General features: G+C 49.1%; 3 protein-coding genes across 11 annotated transcripts in view; all 3 read left to right on the top strand.

The window, feature by feature from the left end:
- The window catches only part of LOC149984354 (phosphatidylserine synthase 1), a 31,417-nt gene extending 27,990 nt beyond the window's left edge, over nucleotides 1–3,427 (top strand). For 2 of the 7 annotated variants that reach the window (XR_016491969.1, XR_016491976.1), the window contains 2 exons: nucleotides 17–2,427; nucleotides 2,569–3,427. Coding sequence is in view for 1 of the 7 variants with exons in the window: in XM_090220766.1 (XP_090076892.1) it covers nucleotides 17–111 (95 nt within the window). In the remaining 6 variants the exon portion in view is untranslated. Of the gene's footprint in view, nucleotides 1–16 lie in introns of all 7 variants that reach the window. The other 5 variants (XR_016491971.1, XR_016491972.1, XR_016491974.1 and 2 more) reach the window with 5 other exon arrangements.
- A 1,883-nt stretch (nucleotides 3,428–5,310) lies between these two features.
- LOC149984355 (E3 ubiquitin-protein ligase NHLRC1-like) lies at nucleotides 5,311–6,874 on the top strand. Its single transcript, XM_090220798.1, has one exon. The coding sequence runs from the start codon at nucleotides 5,509–5,511 to the stop codon at nucleotides 6,754–6,756; it is 1,248 nt and encodes a 415-aa protein (XP_090076924.1). The 5' UTR covers nucleotides 5,311–5,508; the 3' UTR covers nucleotides 6,757–6,874.
- Nucleotides 6,875–8,221: 1,347 nt separating this feature from the next.
- Nucleotides 8,222–27,622, top strand: part of LOC149984356 (kinesin-like protein KIF13A) — a 170,347-nt gene continuing 150,946 nt past the window's right edge. For all 3 annotated transcript variants that reach the window (XM_090220756.1, XM_090220758.1, XM_090220765.1), the window contains exons 1-2: nucleotides 8,222–8,835; nucleotides 9,194–9,287. In XM_090220756.1, coding sequence (XP_090076882.1) covers nucleotides 8,775–8,835; nucleotides 9,194–9,287 — 155 coding nt within the window. In that variant the 5' untranslated portion in view covers nucleotides 8,222–8,774. The remainder of the gene's footprint in view (nucleotides 8,836–9,193; nucleotides 9,288–27,622) is intronic.

The following is a 27,622-nucleotide window of genomic DNA, read 5'->3' on the forward strand; positions in this document are numbered from 1 at the left end:
AACTTAAACTTTGCAGGAGAACTGCATTCTGAGGGTGAGGCTCCTCCCACCAGGCAGCGTGGGCGGAGCTCAGGGAAGAACAAATCCACCAATGGGCTGGGGAAGAAGTAATGCTAGCCCTGCCACCCAGGGTGGAGTCCCGCCTTCTTCTCCTGTCAGAAACCCGGACCACAGAGGAAGAGGTGCATGTTGGGAGAGATGGAAGAGAAAGAAAGGATAGACAACACTTTCCCTGTGCATTTTAACGTACGGAGAAGCACCCATCCATAAGAGGGGAGAGTGGGCCCAGGTTAGGGGCATGGTCAGTGGACAGGATAGACAGACACCATGTCCATGCAGGGTTGTAGATGGAGAGGGGGGGGGGGGGGGGTGGCCTATAGATCAGAGAACCACACAGATACCTACTGGTGGTTCACACGGTCAGAGCTCCTACCTACCTTACGGCTGATCAGTTTGTGTGTGTCTACGTAAGCATGTGTGTGTGGCGGCAATATTGCTTCTCCTCAGTCAGAACCGAAGAATGCATGTTCCATTGTACAGGAGTTGATAAACTACTGTGATTGGAGAGCTACGTTTATCCTGTACCATATATCTTTCATGTGCTTCAGCCCATAGAATTAGAATACTAGAATGGATATGAACCTTCTTATGATGGTATACAGGCTGTCGGCCATTTTGGTCAGGGAGTTGCTCAACCATGGTTAGCCAGTGCTGTGATAAGATATTGTGTAAAATAATGAATTGGGGGAATTTGTCTACAGTGTGTGTTTGTTAGCTAGCTAACCGGACAGCTTTTAGAGGAACGATTCTAGTCATTTGTCCAATTAACTGTCAATATGCCAACATTCCATTCCAACAATCCCATTCATTGGCTGGTTGGACTTCGCCTAGTTGTAAATGCAATAAGTTAGCTATTGATTATTGTATCATAGTGGTACTCAGTTTTCCAAGAAAACAACAACAACAATTTTGACATTTTATAGTCTGTTTACATATATTATAGAGGCTATATCAAAATGTGTATAAAACCTGTATAAACTGTATTTATAATTATGACTATTTTAGATTGACGATCACATTTAGACATTTCTGATATCACATGCCTTACTTTTGGTTTCCTGTAGAAGTCAAATCCGGATTATGCCTCTACTGCCAGTTAGACTGGTTAGGATTCCTCCCTGAACAATATGGCTTCCGTTATTCACACTATTATGGACATGTGAGGGTTTATGACATAGCCCCCCCCCCCCCCCCCCCCACACCTCCATCAGACTACTGTATGTAAATGGGGCCCTATTCTCTATATAGTGCACTAAGATTGACCAGACCCCAATCCAATGTACTGCACTAAGAAGACAATAGGGTGCCATTTGGGCAGCAGAGATGATATAGCTGTGTAAATATGACAGAAGTTGGACTCTCGTGTTGACTACTGTAGAGGAAGGCTGTTATTCTCTGCTCCAACTCTTCATCATCAGTTGGTTCATATTTACAAGTGTTCACCATTTTTGGTTTGTTTTTATGACTTGAACAAAGAGAGGAATGTGAACAGAGGCCATATGTATCAAACTTCTGAGTAGGAGGGCTGATCTAGGATCAGGTCCCAATGTAATCGTACTCATTATGCTCTACAATACTCAAACTGATCCTAGATCAGCACTCTACTGTCAGAGTAGAGATGCTTGGTACATATGGCACCAGGATTTTAATGCAAAGCTGCTTTGGCATGTAAGGACGGACGTATGTGATTGTTGTGTTTGACCTCCTGGGTCAGAGAATTGTCTTTGCGCTCCACCAGCTCCATATAAACCGTTGACTTACGCTGTTTTGGAGATGCTGTACATTTACTGTAATGTTTTGTTTTGTGAAATCATCATCATGACCTTTGTGTGATTTATTATGTGACGTCCCAAATGGCACCCTATTCCCTCTATAGTGCACTACCTTTTGACCAGAGTCCTATGGGCCCTGGTTCTAAAGTAGTGCACTACAAAGGGATTTTGTTGCCATTTAGGATGCAGCCTTCCTCTCCCTTCACATCTGGGCTGCTGTGTTTTTCCAGTAAACGACGAGGCCAGTCGTTCATAGTTGGAGCTTGGTCTGTCTGTGCAGGCAGGTAGCTTTGTTTTCCTACGATGTGGATGTTCTCCCCTTCATGGCATTTTGCATGGCTAAGTGTTGGAAATGGAGTGTCTCGGGAGGGCCTGGGGGAGGCTACAGATTTACTACAGTAGTAGTGACAACATGGTCTTTGCGTCAGTGTCGCACCACATCAGTAAGCCAGTATTCACACCATGTCTTTTTTCAGTGTTGCTGTGAACATTTTTAATTCAATGCCCTTGTGCCTGTATGTATGTATGTATGTATGTATGTATGTATGTATGTATGTATGTATGTATGTATGTATGTATGTATGTATGTATGTATGTATGTATGTATGTATGTATGTATGTATGTATGTATGTATGTATGTATGTATGTATGTATGTATGTATGTATGTATGTATGTATGTATGTATGTATGTATGTATGTATGTATGTATGTATGTATGTATGTATGTAATGTAGTTTTGTTCTTTTTAACACTTTTTTGCAGTTTGTATTCAGCCTTCTACATTTCTCCTTGAGTCTTTATTCCAGTCTTCTATTGATTATATACTGGGTGGTTCGAGCTCTGAATGCTGATTGGCTGACAGCCGAGGTATATCAGACCATATACCACGGGTATGACAAAACATTTATTTTTACTGCTCTAATTATGTTGGTAACCAGTTTATAATAGCAATAAGGCACCTCAGGGGGTTTGTGGTATATGGCCAATATACCATGGCTAAGGGCCGTGTTGCGTTGTGCCTAAGACCAGCCCTTAGCCGTGGTATATTGGCCTTATACCACACCCCCCCGGGCCTTTATTGCTCAAGTAAAGGTTTGTCAGTCACTGGGCCTGGGTAATACTCTGAGAATGCATCCATCCTTCCTCCCCCTTGGAGTAAACGCTGTTCTGACATAACTGTCTCTTTCTAAGCTACTTTTTTTTGTATACAAAATTGCGTATAATTCCTGAGAAATGTGGTTTGACGAATGGAGTTTAGCGATGTCACTCTGAGCTATTATCACCCATCCAGTTGTCAGATAAGTGAATATTTTGAGGGAGGATGGAAGGGAGGATGGAAGGGAGGATAGAAGGGTGCATTTTTAGAAGTATTCAACCATAGCCATCATCTCAACACAAATATTTCTTTATGTCAAAATCAGACACTGACACTCATCCCCAGGTAGCATGGACCAGACTCCCTGGCTGTATAGAATATGGCGTATTGTTTCTGGAATGAAGATGCCATTTTGCCAAAACAATCCCTCTCGAAAAGGAGACTTGTGTTTTTGTTTGTTTTTTTCACTCTGAATTAATAAAACTTTATTAAAAATGTTTAGTATTTCCTCTTCAATTGTCTTGTAGACTGTGTGTATGTCTCATTAGAAATACCTTGTACTGTGTTGAGGTTAAAACCTATAGCCTTTGTACAAAGGCCTTCGTTATGTGTTCTTATCCATTCTCTGTAACTCCCCTTGTGATTCAAGGGTTCATAGTTGAAAAGGTTGATAGAGCTGAATGATTATAATATGCACATGATGTATCGTGGAATGCTTCCCGGTTCCAGTACACATGTTGATTCCAAAATATTGAGCTATTTACACAATAATTCTACAACACATTTGGGACCCTACTTTGGGTTCCTCCAAACACCAAAGCTGTATTTTAGTTATCCAGGGTACAGTATCTGCATACAGGCCTAATCACTAAGTATAAAGCACTACAGTTAATAGCTTGTCCAACTCCAGGTGTTTATTGGAACTTGCTTGCCACTGTCCAATTGGGTCGACAAAACCGTAGTCTTGTGGAGATGAAGATGCTTGGCCAGCACTCAAGTGAGATTTGTTTTTGGGTTGCTGAGATTAGTCCAGTAGAAGATGTGTAATTCCCTGGATTGACCTCTGGAGGGGGGTCTGCTCTCTGAGGGAAGTGGGCCTGCTCTGGAGCCTGGAGCTGTCCTTCCTCACCACTCAACCAACCTGTCCCAAATGGCACCCTAGGCCCTATTCGGTGCACCACTTTTGATCAGGGCCCATTGGGTGCCGGTCAGAGGTAGTGCACTATATAGGGAGTAGGGTGCCGTTTGAGAAGCAGCCAGAGGGATCAGATTTCACTCGTTCGGCACGCCAGGGAACAGACAGAAATAGCCTCCATGTTCTGACCTATAAAGAGATGGATTTCAACAAACTGTTAATTGATGCTGCTGCCAAGTCAGGAAGAAGTTAAAGCGATGACTTTGACCATAGACTAGAAATGACAGGATGATGGTTTTGAAGTCACACAGAGTAATGTGGAGTAACTAGCAGAGGGCCCCTAAATCACTGCGTACTTGTGTCTATTCTGACAAACAGAAGTCCTTTCAGAAGTGACCCATTACCATCCAGACTAGTGTTAATTGTTTTACTGCATGGCTCAGAGATTCCAGAAGTCCCTGAATTGTTCCTCAGACCTGTGTGACACCTCTTTCCACTAGAGGGCAGCAGAGGGCCTCAGTGAGCCTGCCCACTGTGTCAAAGTCACATGACAGCCTAAGCCTACAGGAGGCCAGTGCTCTCAGACTTTCAAAATGTCACCCGTGTTGTGTTTTCCTCTCCGTCTCTTTCCTCCTCTCTCTTTCCCTCTCTGACTTTCAACATATTTCCTCCGTGTTTCCTCAAAAATACTTTCCAGCCGTAGCAGACTGCAGCAGAGCTGACACTGTGACTGTCGTTGGGTAAAGAGACTGCAGCAGAGCTGACACTGTGACTGTCGTTGGGTAAAGAGACTGCAGCAGAGCTGACACTGTGACTGCTGTTGGGTTAAGAGACTGCAGCAGAGCTGACACTGTGACTGCTGTTGGGGAAAGAGACTGCAGCAGAGCTGACACTGTGACTGTCGTTGGGTAAAGAGACTGCAGCAGAGCTGACACTGTGACTGTCGTTGGGTAAAGAGACTGCAGCAGAGCTGACACTGTGACTGTCGTTGGGTTAAGAGACTGCAGCAGAGCTGACACTGTGACTGCTGTTGGGGAAAGAGACTGCAGCAGAGCTGACTCTGTGACTGCCGTTGGGTTAAGAGACTGCAGCAGAGCTGACACTGTGACTGTCGTTGGGTAAAGAGACTGCAGCAGAGCTGACACTGCGACTGTCGTCGGTTTAAGAGACTGCAACAGAGCTGACACTGTGACTGTCGTTGGGTAAAGAGACTGCAGCAGAGCTGACACTGTGACTGCCGTTGGGTTAAGAGACTGCAGCAGAGCTGACACTGTGACTGCTGTTGGGTAAAGAGACTGCAGCAGAGCTGACACTGTGACTGTCGTCGGGTTAAGAGACTGCAGCAGAGCTGACACTGTGACTGTCGTCGGGTTAAGAGACTGCAGCAGAGCTGACACTGTGACAGCCATCGGGTAAAGTAAAAGAGAGGATATCTACACTATCATGGCTGATGTTCCTGTTCCTCCTTCCTCACTGAGAACAGAGGGGATCCTCCTGAGAGAGATCCACGTCAACCTACTGGAGTGTAAAGTCTGCTTCGAGAAGTATAACCCACGGCAGAAGGAACGCCGGCCTCAGAACCTGTCTTGCGGCCATGTACTCTGTCTGGAATGTGTCCGGGCGCTCTCCCACCCCGTCCTCGAGAAGCTTGAGTGCCCTTTCTGCCGGCAGCTGTGTGACGTTGACAGCACCTCCCACTGCCAGGCGCTGACAGACCTCCAGGATCTTCTGCTCTCCCGCTCCCCCAGGTCACCGGTCCCTCATCGGGTCAGAGGAGGCAGCGGCTGGGTCGGAGGTCTGGGCTCTGGAGCTCTGCGGCTTCGCTCAGCCTTCGGGGGCTGGGGGTCCCTGATCAACCCCACGGGGGTGGCCGTGTTCGGGTCCTCTGGGACCTTGGTGGTGGTGCACGATGGAGAAAGGAGGGTGGTGGTATTCGGGCCTCAGGGCAGGCGGCTGCACGGGTTCGGGCGGAGGGGTCGCGGCCACGGGGAGGTGTGTCACCCGGTGGATGTGGCGGTGACTCCCAGCGGGTATGTGGTTGTGACGGATGCCGGTGACGGTGCAGTGAAAGTGTTCACCTCCAGGGGGAGTTATGTTCTGGCGGTGTGGGACTCCTTCCAGATGCCCTGGGGGGTGGACGTGGACAGCTGTGGACATATCTTGGTCACTGACATCCAGGCCGGCACGCTCTCCCAGGTCGTGGTGGACTTTGCCCGTGGCGTGACTCTGATGAACCGAGCGGTCATAACCGACCTCCAGCGGCCCAAGGCAGTGGCCTGCTGTCGGGTGACGGGGAACATCGCCCTGGTGGAGACACTGGGGCTCACCACCACACAACCTCCAAATGGCCCCCGGCCTACCAGACTGACAATATTCAACAAAGACTTTAACATGCTCTCTCAGATAGACAGCTTTACTCTGAGCCTGGGGGCCTCCGTGTGGCCCTGCATGTCTGCCGTGGCCTTTGACAGGGACGGGGATGTGATCGTGATAGACTCCCAGCGTGGGTTGATTTGGAGTTTGGGAAAGCTCCAGAACGGCCCGGTCCTAACCCCTCTGGTCAGTGGAGACTTGGTTCGCCCGGTGGGGCTGGTCGCCACAGCACAGAACACGCTGATTGTTTTAGACAGTGGAGACCATGCAGTGAAGATGTATTCAGTTCACTCGGATGCTATTCTAGTCCAAAAATGATGTAGGAAGAGTTAGCTGTCTGGCTGACTTGTATTGTGAAAAAAAATATAAACAAAATGCATAATGACTGGTGATTCCACCTGTTGTGATGTAACACAATAAAATCCAGATTAAAATTATACAAATGTTTTAAGAGGATTTTTTTTTGAGCATGTTTTTCTTTTCGAACGCTGTTGGAAAGAATGAAATGAAGAGCATTAATAACATGGGGTGTTTGGGCTCTCCTCCCATTTTCACCTGTCCTTAATACTTTGTAATAACATGGTAATGACAGGTGGATAATGACATGGTAATGACAGGTGAATAATGACATGGTAATGACAGGTGGATAATGACATGGTAATGATAGGTGGATAATGACATGGTAATGATAGGTGGATAATAACATGGTCATGACAGGTGGATAATGACATGGTCATGACAGGTGGATAATAACATGATAATGACAGGTGGATAATGACATGGTAATGACATGTGGATAATAACATGATAATGACAGGTGGATAAAGACATGGTAATGACAGGTGGATAATGGCATGGTAACTACATGTGGATAATACCATGATAATGACAGGTGGATAATGACATGGTAATGACAGGTGGATAATGACACGGTCATGACAGGTGGATAATGAAATGGTAACGACAGGTGGGTAATGACATGGTAATGACAGGTGGATAATGACATGGTCATGACAGGTGGATAATGACATGGTAACGACAGGTGGGTAATGACATGGTCTTGACAGGTGGGTAATGACATGGTCATGACAGGTGGATAATGACATGGTAATGACAAGTGGATAATGACATGGTAATGACAGGTGGATAATAACATGGTCATGACAGGTGGATAATGACATGGTAATGACAGGTGGATAATGACATGGTAATGACAGGTGGATAATTACTTCTGAGATATACAAATAAACTAGGCCTACTAATTGTAAAACTGTACTGTGATTACAGTGACTGCACCTATGTCATTACATATTTTAGGAACATTGCTCATCTCTGGTTATGTTTTAACTGACAGCCTGGTGCTAATTAGACAATACATTTAATTGTATTCATCTTTATTTATCCAGGAAGTCCCATTGAGGTCAGAAGATCTATTTTACAAGGGAGACCTTTTGCCATAAGGTTAATTTATTTCATTTATTTTTAATGAAGTCTATTTGTTTGAACACTTTTGGAGGTAATTTGCACATGTTCTGTTTCATAGGGTGTATTCACTACGATCCAAACGGATCCAAACGGAACGCAACCTGCATTTGTCCCATTGAAACTCTCGTTTTCATTGTAAAACCTTTTTTGGGAGTAAACCGTTTCCTTTGCAAAACGTGTTGGACTAATGATTATACTCCTGGTGTATCGACTAAGTAGGCTAGGCTATCCGGTCCATTCCCGGACATAAAAAAGGCCCCAAACAGAAAGCAAATTTGATGGGCATCAGTAAAAGTTTAGTCACTTTCAGGCCACTGATGAGGAGGGCTAGTATTTCCTCCTCTTCTTCTTCCTCTTACACATTTTACACAGTCTGCATTTGACATTTCACAATATTTTGGAACCCCATAAGCGCGTGCACTGATACCGTTTCCGACTTCCCGATCCCCCATGCTGGGTTTCCCAATATTGGGCAGTTCGGTTCGTGTTATGAGAAATCCTTTTTGTTGTTGCATAGCCTTAAGGCACCGCATGATTTCCAGCAGCCAGAGAGAGAGACAATCGTGTGAACTGCTCCCACTTGAAGATGGCGGTTGTGATGCTGTCTGGGACTGGAGCACAGTGCTGGATCTGCATAGGACGATAACTTGATGGATATAAAGACAATGTTCAGTTTTTATTTTCTCTGTCTTCTGGACTGGACTCTTTTGGGATTGTGTTATTAGGGCATAGGCACACGTTCAACACCGGCTGAAAGTGGACTGGTCTTTTCGGGGACGGGGAGAGCCAGACGGATAGCCATAGCTTGCTAGCTAACACATTGATGGTAGTCCAGGCTGGGAGGAAAGTGGATGAAAATGTCGGATACCAAGGTAAAAGTTGCAGTCAGAGTCCGACCCATGAACCGGAGAGGTAAGTTACCGTAACTGAAAAAGAACCCGAATTCAGCAAACGTTACAGTTGTATTTAATACGTGCTAACTCGTTTTTAGTACCCCTTCTTTAGCCTTTTATCCCAAATAGATTTTTTTTTTGCTGCAGATAGAAAGTTAGCAACCAAGTCTTCTAGCCAAATGACAGGCTGCTTATATGTGTCACGTTAGCTAGCTACCTCTAATCTTAAATAAGGGCAAATAAATCCAACTTGCCAAGTGTCAGTCAGATGTAGTTTAAGTAGATACATGATTAGGCTAACTAGCTAGCTACTTGGATTAGAAATGTATGGAAACTTTCTCAACAAGACAGAGACACATTTGCTCTGAACTCTGCAGAAACGGAACTGCATACAAAATGTGTGGTGGATATGGAGGATAACCAAACTGTTCTGCATCCACCGCCTTCCAACAATAAAGGAGAAAACAGCAGGTAAAAACACAGTTACACTTATTCAACATTCTGATCTGTCTTTATTATATATTGTTTGTGCCTGTGGCCCATTTGAAGAACGTCGTCTTTTATTTTGGTGTGACATGATTATTTAGGGAGCGTCTCACACTCTGTCCCTCGAGGCACCGACTTTTCCCAGCTAACTTGATGGATATAAAGACAATGTTGAGTTTTTATTTTCTCAGTCTTCTGGACTGGACTCTTCTGTGATTGTGTAATTAGGGCATACGCACACTTTCAACACCGGCTGAAACTGGACTGAAAGTGGACTTTTGTTGAGTTTTCCCGGGAAGTTTTTCAAGCTTTAAAACAGTGAAAACGAAGTTCATCTTCGCTGTGTAATTTAAAATAAAATCTGTTTTTTTCTCCCCGGGATGAAAGTGACTGAGTGGCGTAATAATGCAGGCTCACTAACCCACCTCGCTCCGCGGCAGGGTTACTACTATAAGGGATCCATGGGACGTCCCTATCCTAACCCAGGGTAAACTCGGTCCCCGGGACCCCAAGGGGTGCACGTTTTGTTTTTTTGCCCTACCACTACACAAGCCATTTCAAATAACAAGTGTTGATCATTTGAATTTATTGTGTAGTGTTAGGGCAAATACCAAAACGTGCACCCCTTGGGCTCCCGGGGACAGAGTTTGGGAAACACTGCCTAACCCAATCGTTACCGTAACCCTAAACATACCCCTTACCTTAACCCTAAACATACCCCTTACCTAACCCTTACCTTAACCGTTTTACATTTCAACTTCAATGTGGTGACCTCAGAGTTGGGACGTCTCAAGCACCCCGTTTAGACTTGCTCTCGATACTGTCTCTTTAAGAAAGTTTTCTGCAGCGTTGCCCTGCTATAACGCCCTAATAACATCCCATAGACCCGAAGCCTGCTGCTGTAGCTACACTGTAGCCGATTGAAGTCTTTCTATTCTGTTGTGATCTCCTAAAAATCAAGCAAATCGAACTAAGATCATTCTATGTTAGATTGTCCAGATGTTTTGAATGTCCTGTGGAAGCCCCTGCTTCTTTCATTGAGAATGACCTGGGACCCGATCAAAACCTTTTCCTCAACAAAGTAGCCAACAGCGAACCAACTGCTGGAACTGTGACAAAATTCCAACGCAACAGACTGTATAAATAGATGCATCAGCTAGAGGCCATCAGTGGCTGAATTACAGCCCGACCTGTTTACTGTACTTGTGGTTTTCCTTATCATCATTTTTTACGATTGTTATGTAAATCATCTATTGAATAATTGTCTACGGGACCTGGAAACATAAATTAGCCTAATTAAGCCAATTTGAATATAATAATATATCATATTGTGTCCAAGAAAACAGAATTTGTGGTCTCAGTCAGAACCCAAAGCATAATAACTACTCATTCTAGAGCTAAACAATTCCACACCAGCTGACCAGCCTTGGCATGACTCTGTCTCTTCACCATTACTTTTCATGTGAGTTTCACATTTGGTGTTAAAGGTGCTGTGGTTTAGGGATGGACAACTAGTTTAACATGCCATAGTAATTATCCTCCACTTGCTATTGGCTGAGAGGGAGGAAGCATCTTGAATTTTATGATTCGTAAATATTCAAGTTGACAGCTAACCTTGATTATTTTTTTGAAGGAGTCCCACACTTTTTGTATTTTTTTTATGTGTATTGAGAGAGAGAGAGAGAGAGAGAGAGGGAGAGAGAGAGGGAGGGAGAGAGAGAGAGAGAGAGAGAGGGAGGGAGGGAGGGAGAGAGGGAGGGAGGGAGAGAGAGAGAGAGAGAGAGAGAGAGAGGCAGGGAGGGAGAGAGAGAGGGAGCGAGGGAGGGAGAGAGAGAGAGAGAGAGGGAGGGAGGGAGGGAGGGAGGGAGAGGGAGGCAGGGAGAGAGAGAGAGAGGGAGGCAGGGAGGGAGAGAGAGAGGGAGGCAGGGAGGGAGAGAGGGAGGGAGGGAGGGAGAGAGAGAGAGAGAGGGAGGGAGGGAGGGAGAGAGAGAGAGAGAGAGAGGGAGGGAGAGAGAGAGAGAGAGAGAGGGAGGGAGGGAGGGAGTGAGGGAGGGAGGGAGGGAGAGAGAGGGAGGGAGGGAGGGGGAGGGAGGGAGGGAGGGGGAGAGAGAGGGAGGGAGGGAGGGAGGGAGGGAGTGAGGGAGGGAGGGAGAGAGAGGGAGGGAGGGAGGGGGAGGGAGGGAGGGAGGGGGAGAGAGAGGGAGGGAGGGAGGGAGGGAGGGAGGGAGGGAGGGAGGGAGGGGGAGAGAGAGAGAGTGGGAGGAAAGGACTGCAGAGAGAGTGTTAAAGCAGTGTGTCTGATACAAACCCATAGTCACATCTCTACATGGGATCCAGAGACAGTCTGTCTGTCTGATACAAACCCATAGTCACATCTCTACATGGGATCCAGGACAGTGTGTCTGTCTGATACAAACCCATAGTCACAGCTCTACATGGGATCCAGAGACAGTGTGTCTGATACAAACCCATAGTCACAGCTCTACATGGGATCCAGAGACAGTGTGTCTGATACAAACCCATAGTCACATCTCTACATGGGATCCAGGACAGTGTGTCTGTCTGATACAAACCCATAGTCACAGCTCTACATGGGATCCAGAGACAGTGTGTTTGATACAAACCCATAGTCACAGCTCTACATGGGATCCAGAGACAGTGTGTCTGATACAAACCCATAGTCACAGCTCTACATGGGATCCAGAGACAGTGTGTCTGTCTGATACAGACCCATAGTCACAGCTCTACATGGGATCCAGAGACAGTGTGTCTGATACAAACCCATAGTCACAGCTCTACATGGGATCCAGGACAGTGTGTCTGTCTGATACAAACCCATAGTCACAGCTCTACATGGGATCCAGAGACAGTGTGTCTGATACAAACCCATAGTCACAGCTCTACATGGGATCCAGAGACAGTGTGTCTGATACAAACCCATAGTCACAGCTCTACATGGGATCCAGAGACAGTGTGTCTGATACAAACCCATAGTCACATCTCTACATGGGATCCAGAGACAGTGTGTCTGATACAAACCCATAGTCACAGCTTTACATGGGATCCAGAGACAGTGTGTCTGTCTGATACAAACCCATAGTCACAGCTCTACATGGGATCCAGAGACAGTGTCTGATACAAACCCATAGTCACAGCTCTACATGGGATCCATAGACAGTGTGTCTGTCTGATACAAACCCATAGTCACATCTCTACATGGGATCCAGAGACAGTGTGTCTGTCTGATACAAACCCATAGTCACATCTCTACATGGGATCCATAGACAGTGTGTCTGATACAAACCCATAGTCACATCTCTACATGGGATCCATAGACAGTGTGTCTGATACAAACCCATAGTCACATGCTGCTCACAGACAGAAGCTTCATTTCCTAGTTATATGAGGTCAGACAAATACAGAAGAACACAGGCCCTATAGTCAAAACTAGTACACTATAACACCGAGCTGAACCACCCAGGTAAACTAGTACACTAACACCAAGCTGCACCACCCAGGTAAACTAGTACACTATAACACCATGCTGAACCACCCAGGTAAACTAGTACACTATAACACCAAGCTGCACCACCCAGGTAAACTAGTACACTATAACACCGAGCTGAACCACCCAGGTAAACTAGTACACTAACACCAAGCTGCACCACCCAGGTAAACTAGTACACTATAACACCATGCTGAACCACCCAGGTAAACTAGTACACTATAACACCATGCTGAACCACCCAGGTAAACTAGTACACTATAACACCGAGCTGCACCACCCAGGTAAACTAGTACACTATAACACCATGCTGCACCACCCAGGTAAACTAGTACACTATAACACCGAGCTGCACCACCCAGGTAAACTAGTACACTATAACACCATGCTGAACCACCTAGGTAAACTAGTACACTATAACACCATGCTTCACCACCCAGGTAAACTAGTACACTATAACACCATGCTGAACCACCCAGGTAAACTAGTACACTAACACTGAGCTGCACCACCCAGGTAAACTAGTACACTATAACACCGAGCTGCACCACCCAGGTAAACTAGTACACTATAACACCATGCTGCACCACCCAGGTAAACTAGTACACTATAACACCATGCTGCACCACCCAGGTAAACTAGTACACTATAACACCATGCTGCACCACCCAGGTAAACTAGTACACTATAACACCATGCTTCACCACCCAGGTAAACTAGTACACTATAACACCATGCTTCACCACCCAGGTAAACTAGTACACTATAACACCATGCTGCACCACCCAGGTAAACTAGTACACTATAACACCATGCTGCACCACCCAGGTAAACTAGTACACTATAACACCATGCTGAACCACCCAGGTAAACTAGTACATTATAACACCGAGCTGAACCACCCAGGTAAACTAGTACACTATAACACCATGCTTCACCACCCAGGTAAACTAGTACACTATAACACCATGCTGCACCACCCAGGTAAACTAGTACACTATAACACCATGCTTCACCACCCAGGTAAACTAGTACACTATAACACCATGCTGCACCACCCAGGTAAACTAGTACACTATAACACCATGCTTCACCACCCAGGTAAACTAGTACACTATAACACCATGCTTCACCACCCAGGTAAACTAGTACACTATAACACCATGCTGCACCACCCAGGTAAACTAGTACACTATAACACCATGCTGCACCACCCAGGTAAACTAGTACACTATAACACCAAGCTGAACCACCCAGGTAAACTAGTACACTATAACACCATGCTGCACCACCCAGGTAAACTAGTACACTATAACACCATGCTGCACCACCCAGGTAAACTAGTACACTATAACACCATGCTGAACCACCCAGGTAAACTAGTACACTAACACTGAGCTGCACCACCCAGGTAAACTAGTACACTATAACACCATGCTGCACCACCCAGGTAAACTAGTACACTAACACTGAGCTGCACCACCCAGGTAAACTAGTACATTATAACACCGAGCTGCACCACCCAGGTAAACTAGTACACTATAACACCATGCTGCACCACCCAGGTAAACTAGTACACTATAACACCATGCTGCACCACCCAGGTAAACTAGTACACTATAACACCATGCTTCACCACCCAGGTAAACTAGTACACTATAACACCATGCTGCACCACCCAGGTAAACTAGTACACTATAACACCATGCTGCACCACCCAGGTAAACTAGTACACTATAACACCATGCTGCACCACCCAGGTAAACTAGTACACTATAACACCATGCTGCACCACCCAGGTAAACTAGTACACTATAACACCATGCTTCACCACCAAGGTAAACTAGTACACTATAACACCATGCTGCACCACCCAGGTAAACTAGTACACTAACACTGAGCTGCACCACCCAGGTAAACTAGTACATTAACACCGAGCTGCACCACCCAGGTAAACTAGTACACTATAACACCATGCTGAACCACCCAGGTAAACTAGTACACTATAACACCATGCTTCACCACCCAGGTAAACTAGTACACTATAACACCATGCTTCACCACCCAGGTAAACTAGTACACTATAACACCATGCTGCACCATCCAGGTAAACTAGTACACTATAACACCGAGCTGCACCACCCAGGTAAACTAATACACTATAACACCATGCTGCACCACCCAGGTAAACTAGTACACTATAACACCATGCTTCACCACCCAGGTAAACTAGTACACTAACACTGAGCTGCACCACCCAGGTAAACTAGTACACTATAACACCATGCTGCACCACCCAGGTAAACTAGTACACTATAACACCATGCTTCACCACCCAGGTAAACTAGTACACTATAACACCATGCTGAACCACCCAGGTAAACTAGTACACTATAACACCATGCTGCACCACCCAGGTAAACTAGTACACTATAACACCATGCTGCACCACCCAGGTAAACTAGTACACTATAACACCATGCTTCACCACCCAGGTAAACTAGTACACTATAACACCATGCTGCACCACCCAGGTAAACTAGTACACTATAACACCATGCTGCACCACCCAGGTAAACTAGTACACTATAACACCATGCTTCACCACCCAGGTAAACTAGTACACTATAACACAGAGCTGCACCACCCAGGTAAACTAGTACACTATAACACCATGCTGCACCACCCAGGTAAACTAGTACACTATAACACCATGCTGAACCACCCAGGTAAACTAGTACACTATAACACCATGCTTCACCACCCAGGTAAACTAGTACACTATAACACCATGCTGCACCACCCAGGTAAACTAGTACACTATAACACCATGCTGAACCACCCAGGTAAACTAGTACACTATAACACCATGCTGCACCACCCAGGTAAACTAGTACACTATAACACCATGCTTCACCACCCAGGTAAACTAGTACACTATAACACCATGCTGAACCACCCAGGTAAACTAGTACACTATAACACCATGCTTCACCACCCAGGTAAACTAGTACACTATAACACCATGCTGCACCACCCAGGTAAACTAGTACACTATAACACCATGCTGAACCACCCAGGTAAACTAGTACACTATAACACCATGCTGCACCACCCAGGTAAACTAGTACACTATAACACCATGCTGAACCACCCAGGTAAACTAGTACACTATAACACCAAGCTGCACCACCCAGGTAAACTAGTACACTATAACACCATGCTGAACCACCCAGGTAAACTAGTACACTATAACACCATGCTGCACCACCCAGGTAAACTAGTACACTATAACACCGAGCTGCACCACCCAGGTAAACTAGTACACTATAACACCATGCTGCACCACCCAGGTAAACTAGTACACTATAACACCGAGCTGCACCACCCAGGTAAACTAGTACACTATAACACCGAGCTGAACCACCCAGGTAAACTAGTACACTATAACACCATGCTGCACCACCCAGGTAAACTAGTACACTATAACACCACGCTGCACCACCCAGGTAAACTAGTACACTATAACACCATGCTTCACCACCCAGGTAAACTAGTACACTAACACCGAGCTGCACCACCCAGGTAAACTAGTACACTATAACACTGAGCTGCATCACCCAGGTAAACTAGTACACTATAACACCATGCTGCACCATCCAGGTTAACTAGTACACTATAACACCATGCTGCACCACCCAGGTAAACTAGTACACTATAACACCATGCTTCACCACCCAGGTAAACTAGTACACTATAACACCATGCTGCACCACCCAGGTAAACTAGTACACTATAACACCATGCTGCACCACCCAGGTAAACTAGTACACTATAACACCATGCTGCACCACCCAGGTAAACTAGTACACTATAACACCATGCTGCACCACCCAGGTAAACTAGTACACTATAACACCATGATGCACCACCCAGGTAAACTAGTACACTATAACACCATGCTGCACCACCCAGGTAAACTAGTACATTAACACCGAGCTGCACCACCCAGGTAAACTAGTACACTATAACACCATGCTGCACCACCCAGGTAAACTAGTACACTATAACACCATGCTGCACCACCCAGGTAAACTAGTACACTATAACACCGAGCTCTACCACCCAGGTAAACTAGTACACTATAACACCATGCTTCACCACCCAGGTAAACTAGTACACTATAACACCATGCTGCACCACCCAGGTAAACTAGTACACTATAACACCATGCTGCACCACCCAGGTAAACTAGTACACTATAACACCATGCTGCACCACCCAGGTAAACTAGTACACTATAACACCATGCTGCACCACCCAGGTAAACTAGTACACTATAACACCGAGCTGCACCACCCAGGTAAACTAGTACACTATAACTCCATGCTTCACCACCCAGGTAAACTAGTACACTATAACACCATGCTGCACCACCCAGGTAAACTAGTACACTATAACACCGAGCTGCACCACCCAGGTAAACTAGTACACTATAACACCATGCTGCACCACCCAGGTAAACTAGTACACTATAACACCGAGCTGCACCACCCAGGTAAACTAGTACACTATAACACCATGCTGCACCACCCAGGTAAACTAGTACACTATAACACCATGCTTCACCACCCAGGTAAACTAGTACACTATAACACCATGCTGCACCACCCAGGTAAACTAGTACACTATAACACCATGCTGCACCACCCAGGTAAACTAGTACACTATAACACCATGCTGCACCACCCAGGTAAACTAGTACACTATAACACCATGCTTCACCACCCAGGTAAACTAGTACACTATAACACCATGCTTCACCACCCAGGTAAACTAGTACACTATAACACCATGCTTCACCACCCAGGTAAACTAGTACACTATAACACCATGCTGCACCACCCAGGTAAACTAGTACACTATAACACCATGCTGCACCACCCAGGTAAACTAGTACACTATAACACCATGCTGCACCACCCAGGTAAACTAGTACACTATAACACCATGCTGCACCACCCAGGTAAACTAGTACACTATAACACCGAGCTGCACCACCCAGGTAAACTAGTACACTATAACACCATGCTGCACCACCCAGGTAAACTAGTACACTATAACACCATGCTGCACCACCCAGGTAAACTAGTACACTATAACACCATGCTGCACCACCCAGGTAAACTAGTACACTATAACACCATGCTGCACCACCCAGGTAAACTAGTACACTATAACACCATGCTGCACCACCCAGGTAAACTAGTACACTATAACACCGAGCTGCACCACCCAGGTAAACTAGTACACTATAACACCATGCTGCACCACCCAGGTAAACTAGTACACTATAACACCATGCTTCACCACCCAGGTAAACTAGTACACTATAACACCATGCTGCACCACCCAGGTAAACTAGTACACTATAACACCATGCTGCACCACCCAGGTAAACTAGTACACTATAACACCATGCTGCACCACCCAGGTAAACTAGTACACTATAACACCATGCTTCACCACCCAGGTAAACTAGTACACTATAACACCATGCTTCACCACCCAGGTAAACTAGTACACTATAACACCATGCTTCACCACCCAGGTAAACTAGTACACTATAACACCATGCTGCACCACCCAGGTAAACTAGTACACTATAACACCATGCTGCACCACCCAGGTAAACTAGTACACTATAACACCATGCTGCACCACCCAGGTAAACTAGTACACTATAACACCATGCTGCACCACCCAGGTAAACTAGTACACTATAACACCATGCTGCACCACCCAGGTAAACTAGTACACTATAACACCATGCTGCACCACCCAGGTAAACTAGTAAACAGACAGGTAAGCATCCTCTCGTGTTTCATATGCTGGGAGTGAGTGTACAACCCAGGCTGCACCCCAAATTGCACCCTATTCCCTATATGGTGGATTACTTTTCACCAAAAACAGTGCACTATATATGGAACAGGGTTCCATTTGGGATGCTCCCTGGGTCTCTCTGTCTCTCTATGAAGCTTACTCAACAGTCGTCCAGGAAACAGGAGAACGAGGAGAAGTGGATCAGCAGAAAGTAAGAACCTCTGTTTTTAAAGGCCCGGTGTGTCCGGTGTCTGAGGTGCCGAAGACCAGAGCTTGAGCCAATCAGCCCTCGATCCACCTTTGTGTGTGTTTTTAGTAGATTCACTTCCACGTTTCACCACAACGTGTCTTTGTAAAGGGAAACCAGATAAAATGGCCTAGACAGACATAAACAGCCCTCCATGCCTGAACACACATCAGACTGGAGTGAAATATGCATCTGGCTCTCACGTTTTTGTCCCTATGTTTTGTTGCTTAGTTAGGTTGGATGGTTGATTATATCCCTCATCATATCTCACTACATTGTTCCATGACAGCTATCTATCACACTGTATCTATCCTATCTATCATACTGTATCTATCATACTGTATCGAACCTATCTATCATACTGTATCTATCATACTGTATCTATCACACTGTATCTATCATACTGTATCTATCCTATCTATCACACTGTATCTATCATACTGTATCGAACCTATCTATCATACTGTATCTATCATACTGTATCTATCATACTGTATCTATCATACTGTATCTATCATACTGTATCTTACCTATCTATCATACTGTATCTATCACACTGTATCTATCATACTGTATCGAACCTATCTATCATACTGTATCTATCATACTGTATCTATCCTATCTATCACACTGTATCATACTGTATCTATCATACTGTATCTTACCTATCTATCATACTGTATCTATCCTATCTATCACACTGTATCGAACCTATCTATCATACTGTATCTATCCTATCTATCATACTGTATCTATCACACTGTATCTATCATACTGTATCTATCCTATCTATCATACTGTATCTATCACACTCTATCACACTGTATCTATCACACTGTATCTATCACACTGTATCTATCATACTGTATCTATCATACTGTATCGAACCTATCTATCATACTGTATCTATCATACTCTATCATACTGTATCTATCATACTGTATCTATCATACTGTATCTATCCTATCTATCACACTGTATCGAACCTATCTATCATACTGTATCTATCCTATCTATCATACTGTATCTATCACACTGTATCTATCATACTGTATCTATCCTATCTATCATACTGTATCTATCACACTCTATCGAACCTATCTATCACACTGTATCTATCATACTGTATCTATCATACTGTATCTATCATACTGTATCGAACCTATCTATCATACTGTATCTATCATACTGTATCTATCATACTGTATCTATCCTATCTGTCACACTGTATCGAACCTATCTGTCATACTGTATCTATCATACTGTATCCATCATACTGTATCTATCCTATCTATCACACTGTATCTATCATACTGTATCTATCATACTGTATCTATCATACTGTATCCGTCATACTGTATCTGTCATACTGTATCTATCATACTGTATCCATCATACTGTATCTATCCTATCTATCACACTGTATCTATCATACTGTATCTATCCTATCTATCATACTGTATCTATCACACTGTATCGAACCTATCTATCACACTGTATCTATCATACTGTATCAGGCCCTGTCTCTGTTGTTCAGGACTCCTGCTCCCTCAGGCCCTGTCTCTGTTGTTCAGGACTCCTGCTCCCTCAGGCCCTGTCTCTGTTGTTCAGGACTCCTTCTCCCTCAGGCCCTGTCTCTGTTGTTCAGGACTCCTTCTCCCTCAGGCCCTGTCTCTGTTGTTCAGGACTCCTTCTCCCTCAGGCCCTGTCTCTGTTGTTCAGGACTCCTCCTCCCTCAGGCCCTGTCTCTGTTGTTCAGGACTCCTTCTCCCTCAGGCCCTGTCTCTGTTGTTCAGGACTCCTTCTCCCTCAGGCCCTGTCTCTGTTGTTCAGGACTCCTTCTCCCTCAGGCCCTGTCTCTGTTGTTCAGGACTCCTCCTCCCTCAGGCCCTGTCTCTGTTGTTCAGGACTCCTGCTCCCTCAGGCCCTGTCTCTGTTGTTCAGGACTCCTGCTCCCTCAGGCCCTGTCTCTGTGGTTCAGGACTCCTGCTCCCTCAGGCCCTGTCTCTGTGGTTCAGGACTCCTGCTCCCTCAGGCCCTGTCTCTGTGGTTCAGGACTCCTGCTCCCTCAGGCCCTGTCTCTGTGGTTCAGGACTCCTGCTCCCTCAGGCCCTGTCTCTGTTGTTCAGGACTCCTGCTCCCTCAGGCCCTGTCTCTGTGGTTCAGGACTCCTGCTCCCTCAGGCCCTGTCTCTGTCGTTCAGGACTCCTGCTCCCTCAGGCCCTGTCTCTGTGGTTCAGGACTCCTGCTCCCTCAGGCCCTGTCTCTGTGGTTGAGGACTCCTGCTCCCTCAGGCCCTGTCTCTGTTGTTCAGGACTCCTGCTCCCTCAGGCCCTGTCTCTGTTGTTCAGGACTCCTCCTCCCTCAGGCCCTGTCTCTGTGGTTGAGGACTCCTGCTCCCTCAGGCCCTGTCTCTGTTGTTCAGGACTCCTGCTCCCTCAGGCCCTGTCTCTGTTGTTCAGGACTCCTCCTCCCTCAGGCCCTGTCTCTGTGGTTGAGGACTCCTGCTCCCTCAGGCCCTGTCTCTGTGGTTCAGGACTCCTGCTCCCTCAGGCCCTGTCTCTGTTGTTCAGGACTCCTGCTCCCTCAGGCCCTGTCTCTGTGGTTCAGGACTCCTGCTCCCTCAGGCCCTGTCTCTGTGGTTGAGGACTCCTGCTCCCTCAGGCCCTGTCTCTGTGGTTCAGGACTCCTGCTCCCTCAGGCCCTGTCTCTGTGGTTCAGGACTCCTGCTCCCTCAGGCCCTGTCTCTGTTGTTCAGGACTCCTGCTCCCTCAGGCCCTGTCTCTGTGGTTCAGGACTCCTGCTCCCTCAGGCCCTGTCTCTGTGGTTCAGGACTCCTGCTCCCTCAGGCCCTGTCTCTGTGGTTCAGGACTCCTGCTCCCTCAGGCCCTGTCTCTGTGGTTCAGGACTCCTGCTCCCTCAGGCCCTGTCTCTGTGGTTCAGGACTCCTGCTCCCTCAGGCCCTGTCTCTGTGGTTCAGGACTCCTGCTCCCTCAGGCCCTGTCTCTGTGGTTCAGGACTCCTGCTCCCTCAGGCCCTGTCTCTGTGGTTCAGGACTCCTGCTCCCTCAGGCCCTGTCTCTGTGGTTCAGGACTCCTGCTCCCTCAGGCCCTGTCTCTGTGGTTCAGGACTCCTGCTCCCTCAGGCCCTGTCTCTGTGGTTGAGGACTCCTGCTCCCTCAGGCCCTGTCTCTGTGGTTCAGGACTCCTCCTCCCTCAGGCCCTGTCTCTGTTGTTCAGGACTCCTGCTCCCTCAGGCCCTGTCTCTGTGGTTCAGGACTCCTGCTCCCTCAGGCCCTGTCTCTGTGGTTCAGGACTCCTGCTCCCTCAGGCCCTGTCTCTGTTGTTCAGGACTCCTGCTCCCTCAGGCCCTGTCTCTGTGGTTGAGGACTCCTGCTCCCTCAGGCCCTGTCTCTGTGGTTCAGGACTCCTGCTCCCTCAGGCCCTGTCTCTGTGGTTCAGGACTCCTCCTCCCTCAGGCCCTGTCTCTGTTGTTCAGGACTCCTGCTCCCTCAGGCCCTGTCTCTGTGGTTCAGGACTCCTGCTCCCTCAGGCCCTGTCTCTGTGGTTCAGGACTCCTGCTCCCTCAGGCCCTGTCTCTGTGGTTCAGGACTCCTGCTCCCTCAGGCCCTGTCTCTGTCGTTCAGGACTCCTGCTCCCTCAGGCCCTGTCTCTGTGGTTGAGGACTCCTTCTCCCTCAGGCCCTGTCTCTGTGGTTCAGGACTCCTGCTCCCTCAGGCCCTGTCTCTGTGGTTCAGGACTCCTGCTCCCTCAGGCCCTGTCTCTGTCGTTCAGGACTCCTGCTCCCTCAGGCCCTGTCTCTGTGGTTCAGGACTCCTGCTCCCTCAGGCCCTGTCTCTGTGGTTCAGGACTCCTGCTCCCTCAGGCCCTGTCTCTGTCGTTCAGGACTCCTGCTCCCTCAGGCCCTGTCTCTGTGGTTGAGGACTCCTTCTCCCTCAGGCCCTGTCTCTGTGGTTCAGGACTCCTGCTCCCTCAGGCCCTGTCTCTGTGGTTCAGGACTCCTGCTCCCTCAGGCCCTGTCTCTGTGGTTCAGGACTCCTGCTCCCTCAGGCCCTGTCTCTGTGGTTCAGGACTCCTGCTCCCTCAGGCCCTGTCTCTGTGGTTCAGGACTCCTGCTCCCTCAGGCCCTGTCTCTGTGGTTCAGGACTCCTGCTCCCTCAGGCCCTGTCTCTGTGGTTCAGGACTCCTGCTCCCTCAGGCCCTGTCTCTGTGGTTCAGGACTCCTGCTCCCTCAGGCCCTGTCTCTGTGGTTCAGGACTCCTGCTCCCTCAGGCCCTGTCTCTGTTGTTCAGGACTCCTGCTCCCTCAGGCCCTGTCTCTGTTGTTCAGGACTCCTGCTCCCTCAGGCCCTGTCTCTGTTGTTCAGGACTCCTGCTCCCTCAGGCCCTGTCTCTGTTGTTCAGGACTCCTGCTCCCTCAGGCCCTGTCTCTGTTGTTCAGGACTCCTGCTCCCTCAGGCCCTGTCTCTGTTGTTCAGGACTCCTGCTCCCTCAGGCCCTGTCTCTGTGGTTCAGGACTCCTGCTCCCTCAGGCCCTGTCTCTGTTGTTCAGGACTCCTGCTCCCTCAGGCCCTGTCTCTGTTGTTCAGGACTCCTGCTCCCTCAGGCCCTGTCTCTGTGGTTCAGGACTCCTGCTCCCTCAGGCCCTGTCTCTGTCGTTCAGGACTCCTGCTCTCTCAGGCCCTGTCTCTGTTGTTCAGGACTCCTGCTCCCTCAGGCCCTGTCTCTGTTGTTCAGGACTCCTGCTCCCTCAGGCCCTGTCTCTGTTGTTCAGGACTCCTGCTCCCTCAGGCCCTGTCTCTGTTGTTCAGGACTCCTGCTCCCTCAGGCCCTGTCTCTGTTGTTCAGGACTCCTGCTCCCTCAGGCCCTGTCTCTGTCGTTCAGGACTCCTGCTCTCTCAGGCCCTGTCTCTGTTGTTCAGGACTCCTGCTCCCTCAGGCCCTGTCTCTGTTGTTCAGGACTCCTGCTCCCTCAGGCCCTGTCTCTGTTGTTCAGGACTCCTGCTCCCTCAGGCCCTGTCTCTGTCGTTCAGGACTCCTGCTCCCTCAGGCCCTGTCTCTGTGGTTCAGGACTCCTGCTCCCTCAGGCCCTGTCTCTGTTGTTCAGGACTCCTGCTCCCTCAGGCCCTGTCTCTGTCGTTCAGGACTCCTGCTCCCTCAGGCCCTGTCTCTGTGGTTCAGGACTCCTGCTCCCTCAGGCCCTGTCTCTGTTGTTCAGGACTCCTGCTCCCTCAGGCCCTGTCTCTGTGGTTCAGGACTCCTGCTCCCTCAGGCCCTGTCTCTGTGGTTCAGGACTCCTGCTCCCTCAGGCCCTGTCTCTGTGGTTCAGGACTCCTGCTCCCTCAGGCCCTGTCTCTGTGGTTCAGGACTCCTGCTCCCTCAGGCCCTGTCTCTGTTGTTCAGGACTCCTGCTCCCTCAGGCCCTGTCTCTGTGGTTCAGGACTCCTGCTCCCTCAGGCCCTGTCTCTGTCGTTCAGGACTCCTGCTCCCTCAGGCCCTGTCTCTGTGGTTCAGGACTCCTGCTCCCTCAGGCCCTGTCTCTGTGGTTGAGGACTCCTGCTCCCTCAGGCCCTGTCTCTGTTGTTCAGGACTCCTGCTCCCTCAGGCCCTGTCTCTGTTGTTCAGGACTCCTCCTCCCTCAGGCCCTGTCTCTGTGGTTGAGGACTCCTGCTCCCTCAGGCCCTGTCTCTGTTGTTCAGGACTCCTGCTCCCTCAGGCCCTGTCTCTGTTGTTCAGGACTCCTCCTCCCTCAGGCCCTGTCTCTGTGGTTGAGGACTCCTGCTCCCTCAGGCCCTGTCTCTGTGGTTCAGGACTCCTGCTCCCTCAGGCCCTGTCTCTGTTGTTCAGGACTCCTGCTCCCTCAGGCCCTGTCTCTGTGGTTCAGGACTCCTGCTCCCTCAGGCCCTGTCTCTGTGGTTCAGGACTCCTGCTCCCTCAGGCCCTGTCTCTGTGGTTCAGGACTCCTGCTCCCTCAGGCCCTGTCTCTGTGGTTCAGGACTCCTGCTCCCTCAGGCCCTGTCTCTGTTGTTCAGGACTCCTGCTCCCTCAGGCCCTGTCTCTGTGGTTCAGGACTCCTGCTCCCTCAGGCCCTGTCTCTGTGGTTCAGGACTCCTGCTCCCTCAGGCCCTGTCTCTGTGGTTCAGGACTCCTGCTCCCTCAGGCCCTGTCTCTGTGGTTCAGGACTCCTGCTCCCTCAGGCCCTGTCTCTGTGGTTCAGGACTCCTGCTCCCTCAGGCCCTGTCTCTGTGGTTCAGGACTCCTGCTCCCTCAGGCCCTGTCTCTGTGGTTCAGGACTCCTGCTCCCTCAGGCCCTGTCTTTGTGGTTCAGGACTCCTGCTCCCTCAGGCCCTGTCTCTGTGGTTCAGGACTCCTGCTCCCTCAGGCCCTGTCTCTGTGGTTCAGGACTCCTGCTCCCTCAGGCCCTGTCTCTGTGGTTGAGGACTCCTGCTCCCTCAGGCCCTGTCTCTGTGGTTCAGGACTCCTCCTCCCTCAGGCCCTGTCTCTGTTGTTCAGGACTCCTGCTCCCTCAGGCCCTGTCTCTGTGGTTCAGGACTCCTGCTCCCTCAGGCCCTGTCTCTGTGGTTCAGGACTCCTGCTCCCTCAGGCCCTGTCTCTGTTGTTCAGGACTCCTGCTCCCTCAGGCCCTGTCTCTGTGGTTGAGGACTCCTGCTCCCTCAGGCCCTGTCTCTGTGGTTCAGGACTCCTGCTCCCTCAGGCCCTGTCTCTGTGGTTCAGGACTCCTGCTCCCTCAGGCCCTGTCTCTGTGGTTCAGGACTCCTGCTCCCTCAGGCCCTGTCTCTGTCGTTCAGGACTCCTGCTCCCTCAGGCCCTGTCTCTGTGGTTCAGGACTCCTGCTCCCTCAGGCCCTGTCTCTGTGGTTCAGGACTCCTGCTCCCTCAGGCCCTGTCTCTGTCGTTCAGGACTCCTGCTCCCTCAGGCCCTGTCTCTGTGGTTGAGGACTCCTTCTCCCTCAGGCCCTGTCTCTGTGGTTCAGGACTCCTGCTCCCTCAGGCCCTGTCTCTGTGGTTCAGGACTCCTGCTCCCTCAGGCCCTGTCTCTGTGGTTCAGGACTCCTGCTCCCTCAGGCCCTGTCTCTGTGGTTCAGGACTCCTGCTCCCTCAGGCCCTGTCTCTGTGGTTCAGGACTCCTGCTCCCTCAGGCCCTGTCTCTGTGGTTCAGGACTCCTGCTCCCTCAGGCCCTGTCTCTGTGGTTCAGGACTCCTGCTCCCTCAGGCCCTGTCTCTGTGGTTCAGGACTCCTGCTCCCTCAGGCCCTGTCTCTGTGGTTCAGGACTCCTGCTCCCTCAGGCCCTGTCTCTGTTGTTCAGGACTCCTGCTCCCTCAGGCCCTGTCTCTGTTGTTCAGGACTCCTGCTCCCTCAGGCCCTGTCTCTGTTGTTCAGGACTCCTGCTCCCTCAGGCCCTGTCTCTGTTGTTCAGGACTCCTGCTCCCTCAGGCCCTGTCTCTGTTGTTCAGGACTCCTGCTCCCTCAGGCCCTGTCTCTGTTGTTCAGGACTCCTGCTCCCTCAGGCCCTGTCTCTGTGGTTCAGGACTCCTGCTCCCTCAGGCCCTGTCTCTGTGGTTCAGGACTCCTGCTCCCTCAGGCCCTGTCTCTGTTGTTCAGGACTCCTGCTCCCTCAGGCCCTGTCTCTGTTGTTCAGGACTCCTGCTCCCTCAGGCCCTGTCTCTGTTGTTCAGGACTCCTGCTCCCTCAGGCCCTGTCTCTGTGGTTCAGGACTCCTGCTCCCTCAGGCCCTGTCTCTGTGGTTCAGGACTCCTGCTCCCTCAGGCCCTGTCTCTGTGGTTCAGGACTCCTGCTCCCTCAGGCCCTGTCTCTGTTGTTCAGGACTCCTGCTCCCTCAGGCCCTGTCTCTGTTGTTCAGGACTCCTGCTCCCTCAGGCCCTGTCTCTGTGGTTCAGGACTCCTGCTCCCTCAGGCCCTGTCTCTGTCGTTCAGGACTCCTGCTCTCTCAGGCCCTGTCTCTGTTGTTCAGGACTCCTGCTCCCTCAGGCCCTGTCTCTGTTGTTCAGGACTCCTGCTCCCTCAGGCCCTGTCTCTGTTGTTCAGGACTCCTGCTCCCTCAGGCCCTGTCTCTGTTGTTCAGGACTCCTGCTCCCTCAGGCCCTGTCTCTGTTGTTCAGGACTCCTGCTCCCTCAGGCCCTGTCTCTGTCGTTCAGGACTCCTGCTCTCTCAGGCCCTGTCTCTGTTGTTCAGGACTCCTGCTCCCTCAGGCCCTGTCTCTGTTGTTCAGGACTCCTTCTCCCTCAGGCCCTGTCTCTGTTGTTCAGGACTCCTTCTCCCTCAGGCCCTGTCTCTGTGGTTCAGGACTCCTGCTCCCTCAGGCCCTGTCTCTGTGGTTCAGGACTCCTGCTCCCTCAGGCCCTGTCTCTGTTGTTCAGGACTCCTCCTCCCTCAGGCCCTGTCTCTGTGGTTCAGGACTCCTGCTCCCTCAGGCCCTGTCTCTGTGGTTCAGGACTCCTGCTCCCTCAGGCCCTGTCTCTGTCGTTCAGGACTCCTGCTTCCTCAGGCCCTGTCTCTGTTGTTCAGGACTCCTTCTCCCTCAGGCCCTGTCTCTGTTGTTCAGGACTCCTTCTCCCTCAGGCCCTGTCTCTGTGGTTCAGGACTCCTGCTCCCTCAGGCCCTGTCTCTGTGGTTCAGGACTCCT

This window comes from Oncorhynchus mykiss, chromosome 3 (genome assembly GCF_057628025.1).
Source record: "Oncorhynchus mykiss isolate SJ-2025 chromosome 3, ASM5762802v1, whole genome shotgun sequence".
Classification (NCBI taxonomy): domain Eukaryota; kingdom Metazoa; phylum Chordata; class Actinopteri; order Salmoniformes; family Salmonidae; genus Oncorhynchus; species Oncorhynchus mykiss.